A 12001-nucleotide genomic window follows, 5' to 3' on the forward strand; every position below is an offset into this window, starting at 1 on the left:
CTTTTACTTTAGCAGCCATTTAATTTGGAGCTTTTTTTAGGCTTAAAAACCTGACCGTGAGAACCACAGAACCTCCTGAGACGGGAGTTTTTTTGAAGTCGATCTTGCTACACAGAAACCAACCTCTTGAGAGGACAAAAACTTTCTTCGATTATGTCATAATGCTAAGTTCGATTTTATTTTTTCACTAACGTCGTTTTTTCGCAACTCTAACGAATTTTGTAGCCGGCGGCTAAGAAGGCGTAGTATTTCTGGTTACTCTTTGAGTCTGATCTCACGAACCTTATTTGAGAAGCGTTTTTTTATATCTTACCAACGTCTCCAACTCATTTGTAAATTTTATTGACCGTTCATTATTGTGGTTAAACTCCATACCTGACATTTATCTATGTAAATCGCTAAATCTTTCGATTCAGCGCCCAAACTAATAGATAGGGAGTGTGTATTGTTTACTTATGCAAATATCTTCAGCGATCTATCCTCCTCTCGTATAAGTTCTCTCTCGATGTGATACCAAAAGAGAATTTGATTCACGGTTAGAAACAGATAGGGTGAGTTTCGCTTATTGAAGAATGTGGTTATTGCCACTCTAGTGTTACAATGCTACCATCACTATCTCAACTTGATAGTTTCTTTGAAAAATATACAAAAACATTTATAGAAAGCCATCTGATGGACAGGTTTTTGTTTGGCCTTCTTTTGGCGATTACATCCGCCAACTTGTTCGTGTACAGAAAACTGTTAGGAAACAAAATGGGTGCATTGTATATGTATCGTACCTGATTTTTCCTCCTACTGACACATTCTTATTGCACTAAGTTAATACAAATATTTCATATCCACTTTTTACACAAGGCGTTCGCCAAATATGGGTTATCACTTTGCCTTATGTTTGCTTTCCCCTCTTCATTCATAGGTTTTTTTTTCGGTCCTCTCATTAAAGATGATAAACGACTCTTCAAAAATAAAACTTATTGAACTTCATTCGCGGAGCCCTGAGCTCTGAGATGTCTTGAAAGGGTTGACTTTAGAGTGAAGACCTTGAGTCTGTCAGTACCTTACTTTGATCCTATTTTGTTACCAGTTTATCCCATCAGCAGCACTGCAACATTTTACATTTTACATAAAATATACTAGGAGTGATTTGGTAAGAAAAGCCGGATCCAATTTCCACGGTCAAACTTCTATGCAGCATATAAAATAACATACAAAATTAAACACAAATTTTATTCGACATTATAGCACGCATTTAAATGATAATCTTTTTTGGTATTGATATAAATCTCTATATTACGATTAGTGTTACAAACTATGTTTTGTAACAGTGATACAGCAAATATTGTCGGCTCTGTTAAGTATAAAATAAATTACGCACGGGCAAACTGAAAAACCTCAACCTAAAGAGTCGTTACTGAATGAATTGCCCGTTTTTCATATTTGGATTTCCTTACATTTGTCAACTTTAGAGCAATATCAACTTTTACAGGAAACTTAATGTGCTACACACTTCAGACTCCATAGCAATCTCGTTGCACAAAGTGTACTTTGTAATTAGTAGTCTAAAATGCAAATTCATCAAATGAGTATCGAAAGTGATCAGACGTTGCTTTGTTTTTGCTTTACTTCGTTCTGTGATTGGTCTAGAAAACTGGCGCCACTCTCTCAACCAATCAGATGCGAAATTAAAACAAACACGAGTTGATCGCGGGCGTTTCCCGCGCCTTAGGCAATTTGCTTGTTTTACTTGTAGTTCTCATTGAGGGGGGGGTTCTTTCCTACATGAGCTTTCTGGGGATGTGCTGCCGTCAATAGTGTGAGGAAATTAACAAGACCTACGTTTCAGGCAAAATTTTCTTGACTTCGACAGATCTGAAACCGGTGATTGATCCTAGTGGCCGGGTCTGAAAACAAGTGTTGAAATGGCATCTCTGATTCCGAAGAGGGGTTAGAATGTAGAGAATCGGTGGCCTCATGGAAAATGGTCGGAACTGCCATGAGCGCGACACTTGTTTGAAAGTAGGAACCAAGAACCTGTTAATTTTCCACAAGTCCTTCCTCAAAGAACTGGTCGAACCCTTGACTTACGGCGCCTGCGAATCGAAGTTCCCAGGAAAATTGGGCATTGTTGTGCTTTTGACTTCATAGACTGATTGCCATTTATTTCAACGCATCACCAGACATGACACTTGTTCATCGGATTCATAGAACTATTGACGGGACAATTAAAAGCCTCTGCAAACTCCTTTGAGTTGGAAACTGCCGCGAGAACCCTACAAAGTATGGTCACAATGGTTAGATTATTCTCAATATTTATAGCAATCAACTGCATGTATCACTGTTACATAAGCAAAGAGGGATGGAAGCATAAATAGATTAATAGGGTCATTCCAGTGGTAGGCCTTCCACCTGATTCTCTTTTAATCACACGTTATTAATATCTCGTCTCTTACTCGCTGGAAGATTCTCATGTAAACCATAGCATCAAAAAGACCCCGATATCATGCTCCTATTAAGTGATAATCAATACAAAAGTCTTAATTCAAGCATTGCTGTTTCGTTAAGGGATTTCATTAATTCTCTTAGGTAAAACACTTATTGTCGTGGACACCCATTTGCTTTTAAACTCACCTTACTTTCTCAGGACTGTGTACATCAGTTAGCAAAGCATGCTGGGCACGCCCGTCAGAAGTTGCTGAACACCATACCTGGCCGGAATGAAGATTTAAAACGGAAAGTTTATATGAACATTCATATGTGTGAAGCACATCTGAGATTTTGACATACAGTCGAATCTGTATGAAGCATAGGGTGATCGCTTTTACTGAATAAATCATAGAAATGGCTTTCATAAATCTCCACTTTGAGTTGTTCAACTCATTATAACCGTTATGTCATTATGACAATTATCATTTTGGTTAGTGCTTGAAGTTTGTCCGCCGTGACATCGTCACTTATGGCCAAGCCCGAAATTTGCGAAGTTTACTTCAACATCAGTGAAAATATTACTTCCAAAGCTCGATAACTAGAGGTTGTGATGCAGTGACCGAAAATCTGCAATATTGAGACTTCTACTCCGTTAATCAATTTAAAAGTAAGTCTTCATAAATAACAAGTTCTGATATGAAGACGTACCGAAAGTTAGCCTTTAATTAAAAGAGGGGGTAAATTTCTAAAGAAACTGTGGTGCTGTGTCGGTGGGAGAGTATAACAAGGTAAATTGGTATTATCAACTGAGTTGCTAATGTAAATTGGCTAAGGTTGGCCCTTCGTTGGCCTTTCGTCATTCGCTCTGACGAAGGGCTAACGTTAGAAACGCCACCTTTGAAACTCATAACGGTGGCCAATTTATGTAATACACAGATAATCACTTTTGATTTACCTGAGCAAATCCGAGGAAAAACAATTGCTCCGAAGTGAAATCCAAGCCAGGTAGGTTCAATTCTTTGCTGTTTCTCGCGACCCAGTTCTGGTAGGCCTACAGTTGAGGTAACAAGAGTATTCCGGCAAAAGAAGCTTTTGCATTTACGTATGAACCCCAACCCAATCCTTGCATAGAGGAAAAAACAGATGAAGTAAAACCGAGCGAAGTGGCCCCAAATCAGCCCAGAAAACTCACATGATGCAAAGGAATAGCCACTTTAAGCGAGGTAAGTTTGTTTTTATTCAGAACTAGTTCAGATTTGTAGGTTGAGAGAGCGACCGTTTATTTCCATACAAATCCTTGTATTTCGTCCACTGTGCAACATAAACACTTCTTTGCATATTTACGGAGGCTCTTTGTGCAAGCTTAGGCTACACTACCCTAACTACCCTACCTGCAAGACCTCGTTTGAATCATTGTTTGTGGCTTTTAGAATTGAAAGACAATTCGACATCAAAATTTAAATCAGTCAAGGTTCGAAGCATCATATGGAACCTAGCTCGACTTTGAACATTTTCCGGATAAACTCTCCAGTGTTTGACCAAGCAACATTATTGATGAAATAACGCTCAGACGTAACCTGCTGCACTTTAACTAACATCAAAGAAAATAAAAAGAAATAAACTTACAGTGTAGGCAAGCTTCAGCCCTCCGTTGTCTGCTATATTCTCGCCAAGTGTTTGTTTCCCATTCACCTGCAGTAAGTTAAGAGGATAAGGTCATAAATTAGATTTTAAGGTGCAACATACAAGTATCTATTAAAATGTTCATACACTTTCCTATATAACAGAGAAAAATTTAGGAAAAAAAATGACAGTCTTACGTTCTTTCCAGCAACAGTGAAGTTGCCATACTGATTCACCATACATGAGGCGTGTTCTTGAAAGGCTTTCACTGATTGGTTGTTCCACCAGCTGGCCAGGTTACCATGTTCATCGAACATTCGACCTGCGATATGATTAAATCGAGAGACAATCGAACTAACCATACGTACTTAAAGAAAAAAAGAGTGATGGTAAATTTGCATTATCAGCTATTTATCGTTGAAAGTTACCATGTTGTCATCACGAAATTATTGTCCTCTCTTCGCTGTTTTGCGCGGGAATATTAGCAAAAATCTTTACCCTAAACCATCCGAGAAAAATAAGGTATACCTGCTTCCTCTCTCTTCTTTCTTATCTACGCTCTTACAGCACTGCTGATTTTCATCGACCCACAAAAGCTATGTAACATGAATTCTATTACTATCTTATCATCGTTTTGGAGGGCACTGAGAAAACGAGAACTGAAAAAGTGACTTAAAACACAGTCTGAAAAATCGCGTCAGGATGCGAGCGGGCTACGATTCACTTTGTATTTTAGACCTTTGTAGATCTTTGAGTCTTCGTTTAAGTGTGTTATTGAATGTGTCCTTATAACTGGTTTGGTTATCGTTACAAACTTACCACGATCGTCAAATCCATGAGTCAGCTCATGTCCCATTACTACTCCGACTGCGCCATAATTTATTGACCTACGCCGGAATAAAGAATGTTGGCTGTTAACACTTTCTGATTATACCCCACCAATTAATGTGTAAAACAACTTCCTTGAAATAGGAAAGAATTAGTGGAACTAAAAGTTACCCCCATGGTCAAAGGGGTTGAAATTGATTCAGAACACGTTTTTCTGCAAGAACGGGCTTGGTAAAAATTCAGTGAGAAATTTTATATTTAACTTTTTAAAGAAAAACAAATCAGGAAATAATTTCCAGTGGTGACCACCCAATTTTAAATTCATTTTCGCTCCTTCGTTTGGTCTACGGCAGAGATCATACGAGGAGATGAATGCAAATGGCCTAAGACATGCAAAGGGCCTCGAATGCGAGCTAAAGGAAAGGTTATCTGACAATTATCCGATTTCGTTTAAAAGTCAAAATGTTGTGTTATAAGATCTACATAACTTACTGCGGAAATTGCGGATCAAAGAAAGGAGGTTGTAGAATTCCTGACGGGAATGCTGTTAAGGAAAATTACATAACCAGTAATTAACGACCAAATTATAAAAACATTTGCTAAAACGAGGGAAACGTTATAAGGCAAAGAGTAAATTTTAAGATTTCTAACCTATGTAATTGTTTGGCGAGTTATAGTAGGCGTTGACGTCAGCAGGAGTCATATGCCATCTGACAAAAACAATAACATGTACACCCACAATATTGCAAATTAGTATTCTATCAAAAATGTTACAATCTGATGGGCACGCTACTCACTATCTGTTCCGTGATACTTTGGTTTCACTTTTTCGACACTGCTAAAAACCGCTCTCGTGATGATATGAAAGTTGGAACAATAAAAATATTTGTACTAACTCTCGTCTGTCGACAGGCTTTCCTCGTCTGTTCATGGACTTGTTGTGGAAAAATCTTCTGGCTTCTAAGTAATTCTCGAAGCTTTTTTCGGGACCTATTGTGAGCTGACAAAAACTACACATTTAAAAATTTTTGTCAAAAGTTGAATTGATCAGCAGTTATTATGATCGATTCCCATCTCAAATGCAGCCAAACCTACTACCCCTCAATCACGCAAGCTTCCTTTTACACGCTTTCAATATCAAAACTTACATTTTCGTAGTATTCGTCGAGTTTTTCTGGATCTTCTATCCACTTTGGGTAGCCAATCATGTCGAAAGTAGCCGTAATCTGAAAAAGAAGTAAACACAGTATCACTAGAAAGCTTTTCAACTAAGTGTCATAAAACAAAAATCAAAATACATGAAATCAAAACAGCCCGTCAGAAGGAAATACTTCCATGAGTAAAAAGAAAACCAAACTGGCTAAAGCGCGGGAAAACGCGGCTGCCCAAGTCGCGATTGGTTTTAGTTTTGCATCTTATTGGTTGAGAGAGTGTTGCGAGTTTTCTTGACCAATTAAAGAACAAATTAAAGTAAAACCAACACAATTTGGGATTACTTCGGACACTTCATTAGAATGTTGCTCCATATCATCAGCCAGGATAGGCAACTCGTAGGAAAATGACGCGTATGGATTGGGTATCTGATTCTCCGAGACAATCTGTTAAGCGAGTGTCTTAATAATTTATTCGATAAAACGTTTATCAGAGGTTTTCGTGCTTCATAAAATTTAGGCAACAACATTTTTTAAAGCTTTTTAAACACGTGAATACAAATTAAAGTTTAGGGAATACAAATCAACTGAAATTAATATTCCTCGAACATTAAACTCGTAGTCTCTTGAACTCTGTCATGTCCAACTTTACCTTATTTAAAGCCTTCTCTCTCGTTTCTTCGTCCATCCACTTCACATGGGGTAAATTTGCTTTAAAAGCTCCCTTTATCTCAGCTATCATTTCCTCCGCCTATTTAAGATAAAACGAGGAAATAAAAAATTCCTTTCGTATCCGCATCTTACTGCTAAGAATTTCTATAACTGTTTGAAACGATGCACACTGTTCACGATGCCCCGTCTTCGATTTGAGCTATCCCCTTTGGATTGAGTGTTCCGGAAAAAAAACCGAGGTAATCACAAGAGCCAGGTTAAGCAAGGGAAAAAAAAATAACAATAAGCCCATGATAGCTCAGTAACAACAAACAAACGAGTTAAGCGCTGTTGAAGCATGGAAAACGCGAATGACCAATTTAAGTTGCAGTTGCTTTTAGTTTTACATCTGACTGCTCGTCCGTGAGGGTGGCACGCGTTTTCTAGACCACTCATAAAGCGAAGAAGACTAGAATCAATGCAATCGCGAGTTAGTTTCGATACCAAATTGAGAATTTCTCTACGTTCTAAATGGGTAAAAATGGCAGAGGATGGGAAGAAAAAAAATTTGTTAGTAAGCACGAAATTTTCCGACGTTGTACAGACGAATCTAAATGTTAAGAAATTAAGTCTATTCTCTACCTGTTTTTTAGCATTTTTTCCTGATCTTTCCTTAATGTACAAGTATCCTGTGGCAAACCCCATGACCGAGTTAGTCTTAGTAACACAGCTCTTCCAGGGCGGAGCCCCAGTCTCCACTCCTTTCTCAACTTTTAACAATTCCAGCGAAGCATCACGGAACGGTTTGGACAATTCCCCGATCAGGGGCTTGATGAGATGCCAAACCATGTAATTTGCTAAGATCCTGTGAATTTAACGCACATAGGAGATTTATATATAATTTCGTGTGACCAGATCAACAATAGAGTGTAGAGTAGCTTTCACGGCAAGCCCTTTCCCCGCTTTGGTTGACATAGACTAGATGCAATTTTTGTTCTGGTATTTACCATCATTACCTTCGATCTGTTCTGATGACAAGATTCGACATATTTTTCAAGTATTCTGGAGTATAAACCACCACATGCTCCTGATGCGTGACCGGGCTGCTAAACATCGCATTCATGTAATCCAACCAAGAAATCTGAAGATCATGGAAAAAAATAACATAACTTTTTTTTTTAACTATCTATTTTATCTGTTGTTTCTATAAAGTTAAACTGTATACTGTTTAAAAATCGCGATCCGCGCCGGCAGTAACTTCGCTGACGACGGAATCACAGGTGGGGTTGTAAGAGCTCATCAGGAACTCTTAAATCAGATTTAGCAACTGAGCCATATGACCACTAACGGGATTGAAATTGACAAGAAGCGTAAATCTCCTCTCTTTGCTTCCCATTTTCCCTATAACCGCGTTGCTGATCATCAAATTCAAATTCAAAGTTTTAGACAAGAAGGAAGCAGAAAAAGGAACTAAACCAATCCCTATACCGTGCAGTCATACCCTCCCACCTCATCCAAGCACTGTTCTTTGCTTTCATTTATCTCCCTAACGTTATTTTAATCTTTTAATTCCAGGCCAACATCTTATAAGAAATTCTCCCATCCAGCTGATATTTAATCATTAAGGGTTTGTTATTACTCAATGAGATTATAAACTGATCTCTTGGTCACATATAATGCCCACTCGCTGAACTGATTGTCATAAAGTCTGCTAGATATTACATGGATTAAGCAACAATTACTTAAACTTTAATAATTTACGGGAATAAAAAGGTTCACTATTTTGCAGTCGGAGGATCTGAACTTGTTTTCTTACCGCGGGTGCAAGCTGCTGAAGTTCAGCTACCGTCATTTTGTGATAAATTTGTTCCATGTTTCTCAGTCGATCTTTTGGTTCGTAAATCTCGGCCAGTTTCTTTTCAAGCTGAAACACCTCCTCCATCTGATGCCGTGTGTTATTAATTTCACCTCCCAAGAGTGAACCCACCTTAACCATGAAGTCTTTGTACGCCTGCACAACCTACATAATCACCAGGTGGAAACAGGTAATTACTTCTCTAATAATGTACATGAAAAATTACGCGCTTCTGATTGACTGAAAAATGATTGTATTCTCATGGAACACGAGTGCAAAGTTATAACACAAGTGCAAATTACAAATAGCGCGCGCGCACGCTTTCAAACTTTTGTCTGTCTAGTTTTTCTGTGATGTTTTTTCACGTACATTATTAACAATTAAGTGATAATATGATGTCTCTTGCAATTTGGTGAGATAAGCACTTGTAAAACTTTTCAAAGACTACAAAATGCTCTTGCCCTATGGGCTTAGCCTGCAATTTTTTTTGTCTTTGAAAAATTTACGTGTGCTTATTAACACCTAATTGCACACGAATTCATGTTATTACCCATACTTATAGGCTAAAAAACGTACTGACACCAAGTTCATTCAATTTCGTTAGCCCTCTAAACCCTAAGAGTGACTGACTTCAGATTTCTTCTTTAAGTTATCAAAAAATCAAATTTAAGGATCATGAGAATAAAAGAAATTATTACCAATTTGAGAAACTCCTGATTTTTAAACAAATTCCCTTGTCATTATCACAGGAAATGTAAAGAAATCAACGAACACTGAATGTTAGGGTGAAAAGAGCTAATAATAATTAGCATTGTTAGCATCAACAGAAAAGTGGGGGAATGAGCAAGACGATCAAATATTTAGCTTACACACGTCGATTCCATTGAGGTTATTTCTAGTTTCAGCTCGCGAAAGGAGTCTGTTTTCACACACGTCCACCTAGTGGAATCTCAAAGTGAAAAACTATTTCTTTTCTCATGTGAAAAGCGGTTTCATCAACATAATTAATCTCTCTACTGTTCGCTGCATGTTTCATAGGTTTTGTTCCGAACATGAAATCGAAGTCGAGACTCATGTTGACGGCTCGGACAACAGAGTTCTGTACTAGGTATTAACTGTACAGGATAACGAAAATGATATTGTAATAAAGTATGCGTTTATTTTTCATCGTGGTGTAAGATAGGAAATGAACTTTGTTCGTTTGTCTCACGATAGAGTCACTTTTTGATGTTGATTGCGACGTTTCGACTGCAATACTGCTTGTCTTCATCAGGCGATGAGGTCAAATTGAGTACGTGTCGGTATTTGTAGCACGTTGGTACGCTGCTATTGGTTCGTTTTGATCCTCGTTATTATTCCGGTTGTTAGATGGTGTTCCCGCATAGGTCCTCATAACTCGGGCAACGGATTCTCTTCCTTATTTCCGAATAAATAAGTTTACAATATATTCGACTGCTAGACGTTTGCTCAGATACATTAATTTCCTTGTAGTAAACAATCCGTTTCCTATATCAAAAAAGTAAGTTACATTTACCTTATCTGATTCATTCCTGAAGTAGTAATCTCTGTCTGATAGTGTTATGCCAGCTTGCTGAACCTAAGGAGGCGTAGAAAAAGTTTAAGTTAAAAGTTGACTTCTCCACCCCAACATAATGGAAAGGTAAGATGTGCTAGATGAGCTATTCCTGCGACAGAATGTGTATTCCGTGTTTCACTGAGCCAAATAAGTTGTCCTCGTTAAACTTTATTTTCACTGCAATCTTATCACATGTGAGGCAACAGCAGGTAAAACCGTGAGATCTGCACATTAGCACCGCAGTCGCGAGAATCCATTTTGGGTCAGTCGAGTCCAAAAGGATTGATTTTCGTAGAGCAATTCGGTTTTCATCAATAACTATCCTACGTGAAATAACTTAATTATTAGCCGAGACCACAGCATGAAAGACATGAAGACGCGAAGTCATTAATGGAAAATCTTGTCTATAGAAGTATAAACGTTCGCTATTTCATACCTGTATGATGTTTTGGCTCGAATTCCGGTCATCAGCCGATACAAACATATAAAACAAAGGCATACTCTTCAATCTGTGAATTCTACTTAGGGCTTGTTCAAAATTCCACGACTCTGGTGACCAGGGTCCAACCTCTGAGGCGTTGGTTATCGTCCAGGAACCTACAAAGTGAATAAGTTTCTTGACAGGGTCTGCGCCTCTCTTTTCAAGCACAGATTTATTCATGCAAGCTGCAAAATAATCTTGCACTTTCGTCAAAACCGTAGAACTTCCATTTAAGCTGAGTTGTTTGTTCTCAAGAAGTTTCTTCAGTATTATCAAATTGTTGTCCGAAACCCGATGAAAAGCTGTCCATTTTGAGTGTCCGACCGGAATAAAACTGCTCTTGAACCAGTTTCCGCAAGCAAAGTTGTAAAAGTCGTCACACGGATCAACATTCTTGTCAAGATGATTTAAAATACTGTATGTCGCAGCTACACACCCTGGTGTTTCACAGATTTCCGTTCTGTATCCACTGCCACCGAATACCACGGCCACATTATACTGTTTAAATATTAGTACAAATGCTAAAGAAATGGTAATAATAATAAAGATAATGACCGCAAGTGCCAATGCTCTCTCCAAAGAAGTCCAATAAGCTCGATGTTTTCGCTTCGCTGTGGCGTAGTCTCTCTCGAGCTGAGCCAACCATTCGTCGTCGCTTTCGTCGCTAGCGGTGCTTAAAGATTTTTTAAGTTCTCCAAGATGGTTGTTTGGTTCTCCGTACTCAAACTGACGAAGCTTAGACCATCTTATGTCGGTGGACCAAGTAGAAACCATGTTGTAATCTCTCCTTGCTGAGCAAAGCTAGCTCAGTGCAACTTCAAGTTATAGTAATAATCGACCAATAGCACAAGTCCTAATCGTATATCAGTATTACTCTTTCTCCTCCTGAGTCTTTTTAACAAAATCACAGATTGAAAGATCAATCAAAACTCCTATTGAAAGGCCAATTTTAGTCTGGTTAAAAAATGACGCAACTTATTTTTCTCACGGGAAATCGATTAGATCAGATCAGTCTTATCGCTGACTTTCTGAAGAAATTCCAGACTAATGTTTTTCTCGATAGAGCTTTTTGATCCTGGATTAGGAAAACTCCGACATTTTCCTTTCATCGTCCCATTCGTCTATCATTGCATTGTCTTCAACGCCATAATGTGATTGGTCGAGATAATCAAGTCTATGGACTTGTTTAGGTGATGCCTTTCATTAGTACCAGCTTCTTGGCAGGTCATCTATTGATAAAGAGATCGTTATGCTTTCATGAATATGACGAACTTTTATTTATCAAAAACCCTCGGTGAAAACTCGCATTAAAAATTAGGGAAGATAGGATAGACATATCAAGTAATCTTAAAGAAAAATTAACTTTTATTTTCCAAGCAGTTTTCTAACATTTGGCTACCTTTTGAATAATT

General features: G+C 38.1%; 1 protein-coding gene across 1 annotated transcript; it reads right to left on the reverse strand.

Moving 5' to 3' along the window:
- Positions 1-1208: 1208 nt before the first annotated feature.
- Positions 1209-11755, reverse strand: LOC113674617 (endothelin-converting enzyme 1). Its single transcript, XM_027191105.2, has 16 exons — positions 10545-11755; positions 10067-10129; positions 8494-8697; positions 7694-7818; positions 7320-7542; positions 6679-6777; positions 6024-6101; positions 5772-5875; positions 5527-5585; positions 5368-5419; positions 4867-4934; positions 4245-4369; positions 4051-4116; positions 3380-3475; positions 2629-2705; positions 1209-2270 (listed from the first exon to the last, which is right to left on the reverse strand). The coding sequence occupies exons 1-16, from the start codon at positions 11361-11363 to the stop codon at positions 2171-2173; spliced, it is 2358 nt and encodes a 785-aa protein (XP_027046906.2). The 5' UTR covers positions 11364-11755; the 3' UTR covers positions 1209-2170.
- Between the last annotated feature and the right edge of the window lie 246 nt (positions 11756-12001).

This window comes from Pocillopora damicornis, chromosome 2 (genome assembly GCF_964200805.1).
Source record: "Pocillopora damicornis chromosome 2, jaPocDami1.2, whole genome shotgun sequence".
NCBI lineage: Eukaryota > Metazoa > Cnidaria > Anthozoa > Scleractinia > Pocilloporidae > Pocillopora > Pocillopora damicornis.